The 14,369-nt window shown below is 39.5% G+C and overlaps 1 protein-coding gene across 13 annotated transcripts in view; it reads right to left on the bottom strand.

Moving 5' to 3' along the window:
- Positions 1-14,369, bottom strand: part of Slx4ip (SLX4 interacting protein) — a 177,469-nt gene that overhangs the window by 153,155 nt on the left and 9,945 nt on the right. For all 13 annotated transcript variants that reach the window (XM_087653896.1, XM_087653905.1, XM_087653901.1 and 10 more), the window contains 1 exon segment: positions 11,744-11,801. In XM_087653896.1, coding sequence (XP_087510022.1) covers positions 11,744-11,770 — 27 coding nt within the window. In that variant the 5' untranslated portion in view covers positions 11,771-11,801.

Genomic DNA, 14,369 nt, shown 5'->3' with positions numbered 1-14,369 from the left:
GCTTTGAAAGTTTGACACAATTTCTCACTACAAACTCCCCGAGGATAGAGGCAGATGATCAGGCTTGCCTGTGTCTCAAATGCCTAACCAAGGCTTTGCAGGCAAAGACAAATAAAGATTTGGTAACTGAAACCTCACATATGAAAAGAATTAGACTAGTCCTCACTCCAAAAAATTATGAGACCAAGAACAAATAAGAACTGAAGGCCAAGTCCCTCTACTGCACAGAGCATCACTGTAAAACAATTACTGAGGGCTCCATGGCATGCATAGAATGTTATTTTTCCAAACACTTTCGGGGCATTATACCTTTCATTATTAACCTGATATCAAAAAATCCAGTGAGATAGATAATACTGTTACTTCTATCCGTAGATAAAGAGGTGAGTGCTCTGAGAATTAACATGATTTTATGTCATTTTATAAGTGAAACCACAAGATAAACTCAGGAATCCTGGGTAAAATCTAATGTTAGTTTCATATTCTAGCATTCTTTCCACAAAAACCAAATGATCTAAATTTCAAGAAGCAACTGGGAGGTGGCTCAGTGGATAATGTATTTGCCATCCATGTAAAGCTAGGTAGAATATTGTCAGTCTATAACCACAGCACTTTCAAAGCAAGATGGGGGGGGGTAGGGAGAGAGAGAGAGAGAGAGAGAGAGAGAGAGAGAGAGAGAGACAGAGACAGAGACAGAGACAGAGACAGAGAGACAGAGACAGACAGAGACAGAGAAAAAGAGAGAGAGAGAATTGCTGAAATTCATAATCTAGCTAGCCTGGCACATACAGTGGGAAACTAGAAACCTAGTCATAAATATAGTGGAAGATAAGGACCAAACCCCAAGGATGTCCTCACTGATCTCCAAACAGTGCACACACAGAAATAAATTTATAAGACATGTTATAAAATAACCTATAGAAACAGGCACAAATGACAACGTACTATAAAAATGACATCATGAACAAGATACCAATTCTAGTACATAACATATAATATGTTTTTTAAGTAATGAAAACTGCAGTGCTTGACCTGCTGTCTGCTTCACAGAATCTTTATATGTCAACCTTTGTGAAACACAGTAGAGCATTCTTTTCTAATGTCACACAAATATTGCATGTATGTATAAACGTGTGTAAATGCACAGGGTTGTCAAATAGCTGTACAAATAACAAATAGCAGCCAAATATGACAAAGAAGTCTTGAGAATAAAGTATTGTCACAAGCTACTCACATGTGACAGAATGACACATGCACAAGCCTAATTTCCTGTATTACTTAATGGCCATGTTCCGCAAGGTACTCCAGGAGAAATATCTAGAAGGAGAGTAAGTAAGCACTGTGCATCTTTAGAGTTCATGGGTAATGAGGACAAGGCTGCACACTTAAGACAATGTCAGTGCCACAGAATTCTCAGCAATTGTGAACTTCAAGGACACACGGTAATGACCTCACCCCTAACTTCCTTAAACAAATACCCATAAACTGATACCAACTAGAACTACAAGAAGAGGCAAGGAGGAAGATCAGTAACTAGAACAATACTTCTCAGTCCCTTTAACCCCTACTGTTAGGACAGCTCTGGGCCCACAAGACTTTCCAAAGACTAAAGGGATCTTACTCCCAGCACAGCATTTCTAGATTCTTGAGCCTAGAACAGCACCCAGCAGATAGCCCCTGGCACTCTCAGAATAACTTCTCAGAGGCCACTCTGCATAGTTCTGGTAGTCGTGATTGTTTCCACTGTAGTGTTCAGTGTGGTGTGTCCTAGTAAGTATGTTCGGATGTATGCAATAGAAATACACATGTGTGTAATAGACTCTGGATGTGTCTGTGTATACAACCTACGGACAAACAGACTGGCATTTAAGGTATCATGATAATCTGGGACTGAGCCATCCATTTTAAAAGCACTTCGGTTGACCTGCTTCCTTGGATCACAGTGTCTAGAGAAGTTACCTTATGAAATATAGAACAATGATGCCCTCTACAGCCTTCAGAGAGAATCCATACAGTTGGTAAGGATCCTGAGTTTACCTTTCTACTAAACACTTTTAAAACACTAGAAAATAAAATGAAATATATACTTTGTATGTGCATCAGGAAAAAAATCCTAAGAAAAAATGTTACAGTTTAATACTGAAGATTTAATTAAAACATAATGTTGAATGACATAGAAGTAAACTAACTCTACCTATTGTCATTCTGCTATCTGTTTAAGTAGAATTAATCCGGTAACTGCTGATGTGCTATGGAAATAGCTCAGAAGGTAAAATGCAAGTATAAGAACCTCACTTTAATCCAGAGCCCCCCACTGCAAAACAAAATACAGCTGAGAACATCTGTAATGTCCACACTGTGGAGGCAGAGACAAATGGATCCCTAGGAATTACTGACCTATTTGATGAGTTATGGGCCATTAAGAGACCCTGTCTCAAATGGAATAGGTAGATCCTAAGGAATGGCACCCCGGGTTGGCCTCTGGCTACACATATGTGAACATGTGTACAATCAAACACACACATATACAACATGCATAAACAATTACAAATAACAGAAGCTGTTTGTAAACAATGTTTAAAACTATTTTAAAAGTCACTGGGAACTCCTATGGCAGAAACAGGGAAATATAAAACTTTAAAGGAAAGGATATACCACAAATTGAAGACTACACATTACCTGACCAGAAAAAAAAAGTCATGAGGAAAGAAACACAGAAAGAGTAGTACTGGTCATCTCACCTCGGAATATCCTGGACTACTCAGGTCCTGTGACATAAAAGAAACAGAAGAGAGGTCCGTCTAGGGGATGTTCTAGGACAATGTGTGCAATGTGTGACAATAAGCTGCACATACGAGGCACCGAGCACAAAATGAGTATAATTAGCAGAGGAAAAACCTGGCTTCCATATGAAAGAAAACAAGACTCATCCATCAGGCAAACCTGGAGCAGACTGGCAAGAAGCATGAATTATGGAAGAAAACCTGAAAAGTAGTAAGAAGAAAGAAGAAACAATCGCAGGCCAGGCAACCACAAGAAAAGCAAATACATCAGTGCCACAGGAACAGGTGGCATTTTCCTAAGCTGCAAAATGAAAAATAAGATCACATGAAAGAGGAAATGGACAGTAATTACCAGAGTGTCATCTGAGAGTTGACATCAGACCTGATTAAACAAAATGAATTACTCAAGCACTTAAGCGAGAAAACAATGTGAAGAGCATGGTGTTGAGAAAGCAGCTCACATGCGCATGTCTAGACGCACGAGTGGCAGAAGGCAAGCAGAGAAAGGCAGGCAGAGAAAAGACAGGTAAGGACAGTGAGGCCTTCGCAGGTACTGCAGAGAAGAGGTACAATCTGAGGCGGCAAGGACAAGGGAGGACAGCACAAACAGTGCAAGGGACCTGAGACTCAACAGTCAGATCAGATGAAAACTAGCAGCTGAGCCCTGAATCTTAGGTTATAGTGATGAGCTTAAGCAGAAAATACTTAGACATGAGTGAGAGGCTGAGGCTTAAAAGAAGACGAGAAGCCAAGTCTGAGTTTAAACACTTTTCAGTTATAAAAAAAGGAAAAAAAATACTTCTTTTATTCCAAGGGAAAAGACTGTGACAGGGAGGCCTAAGAACTGACAGGAAACACTTGGTAAGAGAAGTTTCAATTCAAAACAAATACATCCTCATGTTGCAAAGCCATAAATACTCACAGCAAACACCCTATGGTGTGAGAAGGTACCCCAAGCCTCCACAGCCACGGCAGAATGAACTAGGTAATGTCTGGAAGCTACTAGCAGTTTTGTTCCAGTGCCATCAAGTAAGCAGCATACACCTAGTGCACACATTTCCCAATCTGGCAATGCAGCAATACAGACTTGGTGGAAATCAGCAGCCTGCATGCGCAGAGCTCACTGCCAGCCACGGCACCACAGCCCACATGCCTTCAAAAGAATAGAGTTCTCAATTGAAGCAGTTGAAGAAGTCGGGAAGGTGGTGAATTTAAGAATCAGGAGAAGAAATACACGTATCCTTCTTAGGTTTTCAACGTCTGGCAAAGGCAAATGTCTTTGCAAAGATGTTCTCAGGGATACAGGTCACTCTCCTTATTCAAATGTATTTCCTATAAAGACCAGGATTATTTAAAGTGCTTTTAATTATTGTTCTGAAGCATTTCAGTTGAATCTTTTGAACATTTAGAAGGTCAGTAGAGCTCACCCTATATAGGAATACCTGCTACAATCTTGTTTCCAATGCCACATACCAGATCAATACATCAACTTTCAAATAAGCAATGTGACACAGTCAGTGGCACATTCCCCTTTAGGTATACCAAAAACCTAGGACACAGGGTGTAAGTGATTCACAGAGGGAAGCTAGCAAGACAAAAGCCTGACAGCCCATCTCTATTCCGCTGTCTCTTGCTCTAGAAATGTAATGCATTGCTCTTCCCACTCACTTTTACTATAACAAGAAAAATCACATCAATTTTTGAGCATATTTAACTTTTTGTGGTGTTGCACAGAATGTAAAGACTGATGCTAACTGAATTTGGATCTCAGTATAAAACTAAAATCGCTATCAAGGAGAAGAAAGAAAAAGCATAAATAATGAACATATAAAGAAAATGTAAAATCTAGTAAACTCTTATTTCCTTTTTAAGCATTAATAAACATTTATACTTCTTACTTCAACTATGGAAAACAATCAGAATTTCTATACCCGTTCTTCTCCACAGACCCCACAGAAAAAGTGGACAGAGTGGACCAGCAAAAGGAGATGCTGTCAGCCTTCTGCAGTGGTGGGAAGGGGTGAAGGGTCACTGCACAGTCCCTGCAGCAGACAAAGCCAGATCCACATTCCAGGGAAATCTGGCTGGTCCAAGTTTTCCTTAAATACAGATTGGTCTGCCTGTCACCAAGCCAGGCTCTGTAATCTTCCCAGGCTGCCATTGCTAGGGAAGCCAGGAATCCCTTCTAATTAATCAACTCTCACAACCAAAATTTTCCCACCCACAAAACAGTGAGCTGTGCGGAGGGGAAGTGGGAAAACAGTCTTCATGGCCAAAAGAATCATAGACTTTTCTGTAATACTGAACTAATCCAAGAAAACAGATGCAGGAAGCAGAGGAAATGATGTAGAGACAGACAATGAGCTTGGGGGCTTTCGCTGTACTGCTTCTCTGGAGCCCAAGTTAAACATGTTAGATCTTAAAATGTAATTAGTGAGGTGAAGCCTGGCAACATTCTACTCTTCTTAAAGCCAAGAATGGGGTCTTGAGCTACTTTTCCTGAGGCAGATATCATATATATGATTGGACATTTTAAGCAATAGTTTATTGTTCTGGTTTCTTTTCTCTAACATTTTGTGTTTTAATGGACAAACATCTTAGCACCTGAGTGTGCCTATGTGTTTCTATTTGCTTTGGGCCTGCCTGATGCTTGCAGTCAGGTTAACACGAGGTTAGTTTCATTGATGCTCTCTGTGACATGTGTTAAGCAGGTGAGGAGGGCATTTACAGCCATTTAGACCTGTTCTTCCAGAGCCAGAGTAACTCCAGGGTACAATTCCTCTGCATGCATGAGGCTTTGGATTCTAAGCCTGAAGTGTGTGTGTGTGTGTGTGTGTGTGTGTGTGTGTGTGTGTGTTATCCAATACAACTGTTACTATCTACCTGTACCTACTGAACATTTGATACTTGTCTACTAGAAACTGAGATGTGATACAAGAAATATTTACACATAGATTATAAAATTGAAGCAATGTGAGTATACACATGTATGTATATTTGGAGGCTGTGAGCCCTGCCTTTATTATAACTACTTAAATCAGCCCACTAAAGCATAAGCAGCCAGAGAGACAACTGATTACAAACAGAAGCGCCTGTGTACAAATAAAACTATTTTCTAAAACAAATGGCTGTCATGTACACTTTAGTTTGCTAACTTCTGTCTAAACCTGACCTTTGTTTGACTCTAAAAGTTTATACAATTAGGGATATTTAAAATACTGGGATAGGACAACGCCTTCAGCTATGCTCACTACAGAAGCTTGGAAAGACATGTCCCCGCTGCTACCATTTCTTCTAACTACAAAGAGTTACGCCAGTGTACGGCAGCCCTCCCTGCTACAAAGCACAGGGATTTAGACATCCAGAGATCATGAAAGCTACTGTTTCAAGAACTCTGTCTTAGAGTTCTACTTCCTGAAAATGTAGCCTGGAAGGCAGTTATAGATGAGAGTTCAAGGCTAAGGACCCAAGAAGTAGAGAAAGACACACAAAGAGAGAGAGACAGAGAGACAGACAGAGAGACAAAGAGAGAGAGACAGAGACAGAGAGACAGAGACAGACAGACACAGAGAGAGACAGAGAAACAGAAAGGGAGAGAGACACAGAGAAACTCAGATGTGGGAAGGTCTGGAGAACAGTTTTCACTTTAAAAAGGAAAAATTGTATGTTAAAAAGTTAAATCTATTTCTAGAAAATTTGTATGAAAAAACCACCCAAGAATGCGCATACACAACACACACACACACACACACACACACACGCTCACACATACACACACACACGCTCACACACACACACACACACACACACACACACACACACACACACAATGGGCACATTATTTGGTGCCCATTAGTTGGTCTGCTACTTTTAAAGGCATGATCTATCCAAGCTCCAACTATTTTTCTATCCAGGTTATAAAAAGTGGATATATCCTTCTGAAAACTCTGTATAATTTTATTTCATTAGCTATTTATTCTCTGAGTTTCTGGATACTATGCAGACACTGATTAAAAGGCCATCTGAGGAGTCTAGACGCTAGGTATGATAGTGTTCACCTTTAATCTTTGTGCTAAAAGATAGGGGCAGATGAGTTTGAGGTCAACCTGGTCTACAAAACAGGTTCTAGGACAGCCAGGACTATACAGAGAAACCCTGAACTCAGAAAACCAAACAAGACACAAAGACCCTAAGCCAAGTGCCACTTACCAAAGGAAAGAGAGTGAAAACTTAGCTATGTCATCGCCTACTAAGCACCATGTTTCTATATTTGAACTATACTTTTGCCGCTTTATATGTGTAATCTATGGAAAATAAGGGCATAACGCTCACAACCACCTTCCCACGCTCTTTCCCCAGCATCTGAAATCTGGAGTTCACAGTATCAAGAAACTTAAGCTTGCTCAATGTCGAGCCAGATTACATTCACTTTCCTACTTTACACAATTCTCTCTGTACTTGAGAGTTACATCATTTCTCTTTTCTTAGTTTCCTAAACTCCTATGACTAAACTAATCCCAAGCTCTCTGACAGACAGGGAAGGAGAGAGGGAGAATCTTCTGTAGTTTTTTGCTATTTTGCAAGGAACCCTCCCTGCACCAATCAAAATGACTACACTGTGATGCACAGAGATCAGCATGAAATTTGCTTGGCCCCTCAATGTCTTAATTGTCTACGTACAGGACCCCATGTCTAATTCGTTTCCCCACGTTGTAGAGCTACATCCTGCAGTAGGGCACACAGAGGGAAATTTCCCTGATCTGAGTTAGCAGTTTTGGAAATGTCTCTATCCCATTATATGTGCTTAAAAGCTGAACGATGAACAGACGTGGAGGTTGAAAACAGTTTCCTCAGCGTTCACACACATGAGCACTGGGGGCCTTAGTGTCCTTGTGTCCTCCTTGCTGCTGCTGCTGAGCAGGCTGTCCAGATTCTCCATCCCCTCCCCTTTGTGTTGTTTTCTTTCTCCCTCCACCCCCTCTCCTCCCTTCCTCCTCTTCCTCCTGCCCTCACACAAAGTCTCTGTGCTGTCTTATAAACACAGTACTTGTTCATTGATTTTGTTGGTTTGTCACTCAACCCTTCAAAACAGGAACATTGTGTCCTTGGTAGTAAATTTTATTACACCGGTTCTTGTCGTGGTGTTCTTCTCTAATACTTGTCTTTTCCTAGAGCTTCAACCTCTCACATCAACACCAAATTCAAATTTTCTTGGGATTATTTCTACATTTTTTTTCCTTTTTTTCCGGAGCTGGGGACCGAACTCAGGGCCTTGCGCTTGCTAGGCAAGCGCTCTACCACTGAGCTAAATCCCCAACCCCTATTTTCTACATTTTTAAAACAATTTTTTGTTTTGGTTTTTGAGCAATATTCCTTGATAGGCCTTCATTCCATCAAAGAATCTGTGTTCTGCCATGTTTTATGAGTATTCTCCTATTCTCAAGAGTGGTTCCTGTTCATAACACTCTGACCGTTTTCATCATTATAAGAGCTTTCCTTCTGCAATGAAAACAGTACCAACCTCCGCAGTTTTCAGCCCTCCCTAAAGTCTCTCGAGCATGCTGAGTTCACTCATTCACTTTAGTCTCTGCTTCTTTCATTCTGTTTCCCTTAAATTTGTGCAGATGCTATTTTTCATTCATAATTAGAACAATGAAGTGGTATTGGAAGCACTGAACATATGGCTGGGCTTGGCTGACTGACAGGCTTGCAGACTCCCACAGGAGCCTATGTGTGATTAACAGATCCCAAACGTAGGTTACACGAATGTCAGAAAAACAGACTATAATACAAGAACTCTAGAGATAAAAAGATATATCAAAATTGAATTCAATAGATGATATCTAAACTATAATATTTTATATATCTAAGAACATAATTTCAAACTAAACAAAGAAAATTCAATAAAATTACACAGAAAAATATATAAATACTAAATCACAGTAGGATACTTTAATGTATCTTTCAACTGATTGAACAAATGTACAAAAATATTAGCAAATACACAATAACCTGATATAATACAACTGTCAAATCTGACTTGTTCTACAGACACATAAATATTTTATTATATATTACTATACCTGATTTTACATATGATGTATATATAATTATAGATATCACACTTTTCAAATGCTTAGAGAGTAGTGTTTCATCAAAACAGAATTTCCCTAAACAGCAATTTAAATAGGACCAATAGAAATCCCCAAACAAAAACAATAGAGATTACAAAAATCATATTTTTTGTCTATGATTTTAACCATAATGAAATCATAATAAAATTTAGGAATTATTTGACCAAATGCCCACCTTAATTGCATTCACTGTGAAGGATACAATTAAGTAGGAAATGCTTTGACAGAATCATATGGCTTTAAGTACACACAAAGGAAAAGGTTTGATGGCAAAGGCTTGGGTTTCTGCCTTAAAAACTTAGGAAAGGAAGAGAAGATATACCCAAGTAAAGAAAAGAAAGAAAATAGATAAGAAACTGGTGGCTATCTGAAAAGAATAGTAAAAGTAACAAACCCCCATAGCATTATCAATAACCACAACTTGATGAAGGTCAAGCCTGGGGGTCAGGATATCTAGAGCCAGGATGTACTGGGTAAGTTGGGAGAGCTGGACTCAGAAGGCCCCAGAGGCACTGACAAGAAGTGGGGACTTAGAACTGGAGCCACTTGCACTGAGCCTACAACTGGGAAAATTCCAATGTGTAGATAATGCCTTTAAGCCCAGTTTGTCTATAACCAAAGGCGTAAGTTTTCCAGAGCAGGAGCTATTCAACAGAGCTTTCTACCTCATTCCTTTGAGAAACAGTGACTGCCATTTGTGAAAATGTAACTAAAACTGCTCTTCTCTGTACCCAAAAGTGAGCAGGGAAAACAATGGTTCCATTCATCTAGACCCTTGGGAGCAGGGAGAGGAGGAAAAACAGCAAGGAAGTAAAGCATCTGCACAATACAAAACCAACAGTCCCAGCCAACATCAAAAGGAGAAACCACCTATACAAAATCAGGAAAGAATCATGAAAGTATTTTTTTAAGTTATTATTTTAAGCCAGTAATCAGTCTCCCCACCCCCTCCCTTCTCTCCTCTCTTTCCAGGGTCTCACTATGTAGACCAGGCTGGCTTTAAACTAACAGATGTCTACTTGCCTCTGCCTCTTGAGTGCTGGAATTAATGCCACATATCACCAGACAATTTTATTTACTTTTTGTCTTTTGAGACAGAATCTTGCTACTCACTATGATTATGTTCAAACTAGCATTTTAAAGACAGCTTAATATCTTTCCAAATTCTAGAAGTCTAGAGGAAAATCAAGATACATTTTTATAAATAGTGAATGTTCTCCACTTAGACGCCCTTATGAAATACTCAAAAATATAGTCATCCCAGAACTATTTGTAAACAACAAAATTTATAAATACATTAGTAAACTAAATAAGCACTGATTTAGCTAAGATAAAATAATAATATTATATTGTTTCATAATCTGGTTAGTTATTTTTTAAAGATTTATTTCATATATATACACACATATACACACATATATATATAGTTCTGCCTGCATGTATGTCTACAGGCCATAAGAGGACACCAGATTACATTACAGATGGTTATGAGCTACCGTGTGGTTGCTGGGAACTGAACTCAAGACTTCTGGAAGAGCAACCAATGCTCTTAATCTCTGAGTCACCTCTCCAGCCACATCTGATTAATGAGATACTGGAATTTACCCTGTTGTTGTAGTTATTTTAAATTCTTACATGTATTTGTATGTGTGCAAGCACAAAGGGAACCTGCAAGAACTTGCAGAAGAAGGGGGAGGGTTCTCTCCCTCCATGTGGGTCTCAGGAGTACAACTGAGGATCCATCAATCAGGCTTTGTGCCAGGTGCCTTCACCTGCTAAGTCATCGTATTGGTCTGCCCTGGTTTTTTTAATTGCTGTGTACAATAACACCACTACACAGAAGTGACTAAGAGAACAGCCAATATATATGGAACTATCTCCAAGAACTCACAGAAAGTATTTATCAAGGCTTCCACTGACTTTCCTCACATAGAATCCTTTATCACTCGATACCTAAGAAGGTCTCAGCTCTACCATTAATGGATAGGGAAGGAGTGATTATGAGAGAAAAATGAAAGACATCAGTTGTTCTAACTTCCTTTCTGTTGCTGTGATAGTGCACTGGACAAAGGCAACTTGGGAGGCAGGGGGTCAGGGGTTAGTTTACAACTCAAAAATCACAGGGAAGTCAAGGCCTGAATTCGAGGGAGGACCTTGAAGCAGAAACAATGGAGGAACACTCTCTGTTGACCTGCCCATTAGCTGTCTCAAAGGCTCACTCACATGTTCATGCCTATATCACTTTCTTAATCCAGGACCACCACCTAGACAAGACCACCCATCTAGGAATAGAGAGCTGCCCATAGTGGGCTGGGCCCTCCCTGCATCAATATATGAACAACACCCCTCTCTTAGATATATGGCTACAGGCCAATCTAATCCAGGCAACTCCTCCAAGGCCTCCCTCAGATGCCTCTACTCTGCGTTAAGCTGATAATGAAGGCTGAGGAGGCAGCGGTCAATCAGAAACCCTCTCTCAGATGTGTCCAGATCCAACAGCTTTGCCTACTCCTTTCACTTTGGCCTGTTCTGTTATCCTCAAAAGTCATGGACATTCAGTGTGAGTGATTGCTATTAGTACTGAAAACTGAGTTATAACCAAGGTGGTTTATAAACAATGTTATAAAACATAAAAGGTTTTAAACAAAGACTCCCTTATAAGTGTAAGAATTATTAGTTTTCTCATCCATCTCTTCTTAAAATTTTAATGCTATCTACTTAAAATTTCCCTAAATATAATTTAAAGAGTAGAGATCAACTAAAGAACATCAAAATTTATTCAAGAGGTGAGTGAGCTTTTAAAGGCAGCTACTGAGCACTACTCACTTTGATGACAAATTTCTTAGATGCCATGATTTACTGATTTCCACATGAGGTACGGAACCTGCAGAAAAGAAAAAAGAATGCTATGTTAGATATATCGAATCATCACTTTGGGGGGATGTTTTATGGAAGATTTGACTTAAAATAACAGTAAGAAGTGTGAGATAAAATTTTAATTCTGATTGTCCATAACCAAAATGTTATACAGTGATCTAATATGTTAATCTAAAAACTTACCAGAAGCAAATGCACAAGTCAGAAAGCTTCCCTACAGTATTCTACCAAGTTTTACAAACAAGTTGCATTTACCAGAAATGTAAAGGTAACTTAACATCTAAAAATTAATCAGTAGCATATATCAAATAATCATAGAATTTGACTCACAGAATGCACAGAAAGAAAGCACCAACTCAGAACTTGTCCTCTGGCCCATGACAGGAAAGGGAACCCACACCTGACACTGCCTGGAGATCAGGTACAGGAGGCAGAACAGCCCAGAAACCCAGTATATAATCTAACACAACAGGTTAAAGAAAAATCAAGGACATGATTCCTAATAATATTCTGCTATACTCATAGATTAATACATGAACCACTTGTCATCAGAGAAGTAACTGATGGGAGCAGATGCAAAGACTCACAGCCAAACACTAGGCAAAGCCAGGGGAACCCCGCAGAAAAGGAGGAAGGATTGTAGGATGCAGAGAGGTCAAGGACACCAGTAGAATCACCAGCAGGGCTCATGGTGGCTCACAGAGACTGAAGAGGCAAACACACAGGGTCTCTAGATGTGAGTTAGGTCCTCTGCATGTACCTTAGGGTTGGGCAGCTTGGTGTTCTTGTGGGACTCCTAACAATGGGAGTGGGGTAAATCTCTGACTCTTATGCCTATACATGGGACCCTTTTCCTGTTACTGGATTGTCTCATTTAGCCTTGATTTGAGAATTTGTACCTAGTCTTATTGTGACTTGTTATGCTGTATTCAGATGATATTCTGGGAGGCCTGCTATTTTGGTTTTGATTGTTTGTTTCTGGTTTTGTCTTTTGTTTTTTCGTTTCTTTGTTTGAAAGGGAAATTGAAGAGGTGGGGAGAGGTAAGGTGGGGAAGAGTTAGGACTGGGAGGAATGAAACTGAAGTTGGGATATAACGTAGACGTGAAGAATAAAAAACAAGAGAAGACGAAATGTTGATCCTTTGACTTTCAAACACATGCTGTGGTATGCACATGACACTATATATTTCTCCACTACCTCCTCCTCCACCACCACCACCACCACCACCTCCTCCTCCTCCTCCTCCTCTCCCCTTCTCCTCCTCCTCCTCCTCTCCCCCTTCTCCTCCCCTTCTTCTTCCTCTTCCCCCATCTCTCTCATACACACACACACACACACACACACAACCAAATAATAGTAACAATTAATAGAATACTTTTAAAGAGAAGAACCCATAGCTAGAATTAGACATGAGTAACTATCCTCACAGGAAGAGGAGAAAAGACAATGTTTTCTTTTGCAACTTTTATTAGAAATTGTACTAGAGAGCTATTAGACAAGAAAAAGAAAGAAAAGGCATCAGAATAGGAAGAAAACAAGCTGCTTTCTTCACAAATATCTTGTTCTTGCATCCAGAGAATTGTCCCTCTCTTCCTTTTTTCTCTCTCATCTGTCTTTCCTCACACACATACCAAAAAAAATCTGTTATAATTAATAAACTACTTTGGGGAGGTTGGTGGCACAATTAGATCATTTTACATTTTCACAACCATTTATTTAGCCAATTTTTAAAATGTTGATTTTATGTGGGGTGTGTGTGGTGTGTCTGCACTCCTCTGGGTATGCACATTTGTTTAAGCGTTCACATGTGTGTACATAAGTGTAGAAGTCTTAAGGGAGTCTTGGCCAATCCCTCTACCCTATCTTTTGAACTCTCATTGACCTGGAGTTAAGTGAGTCAACTAGCTTAAGCCAGTGAGCTCTATTCTTCCAACTGTACCTCCCCAGCACTGGGATTACAAACATTGTTACCACTATACTCAGTTTTTATGATGATATCTAAGATCCAACGTCAAGTCCTATGTTTGTACATCATGTACTTGACCAACTGAGCCATCTCCTTAAGAGAGGCAGCACAAACTCATAGAATGAGAGAAAATATATATGTATCATACAACTGATAACGAATTCCCATCCAAAATATACAAAGAACCCTTATAACTCAAAACAAAACTAAAAGGAACCAAATATCACAGTTTTAAAATGGTCAAAGGATTTAAACATCTTTTCAAAGAAGATTTGAAAACTGTCAATAAACACACATGAACCAGTATGTACCACAATTACTATCAAAGAAATACAAATTAAAACTATACTAAAATGTCACTCATTTTATATCATCACAGACGGCTACAATCAAAACAGGAACAACACAAGGTGCTCACAAGATGTAAGGTGGAATGCTCATGCACTCCCAGTAGGAATGTAGAATGCTTTCAGCCATGCTTTTGTTGGCAGGTCTCCAAACGTTAGCGTTGTCTGATGACCAGAATATACCAAAGACAAATAAAAGCATCATTTCTAATAAACACACACACACACACACACACACACACACAGGAGTTTCACTGCAGC

This window comes from Rattus norvegicus, chromosome 3 (genome assembly GCF_021556685.1).
Source record: "Rattus norvegicus strain SHRSP/BbbUtx chromosome 3, alternate assembly SHRSP_T2T, whole genome shotgun sequence".
Classification (NCBI taxonomy): Eukaryota; Metazoa; Chordata; class Mammalia; order Rodentia; family Muridae; genus Rattus; species Rattus norvegicus.
Note: the sequence above shows the minus strand (reverse complement) of the source record. Positions and strands in the feature narration are given on the sequence as shown.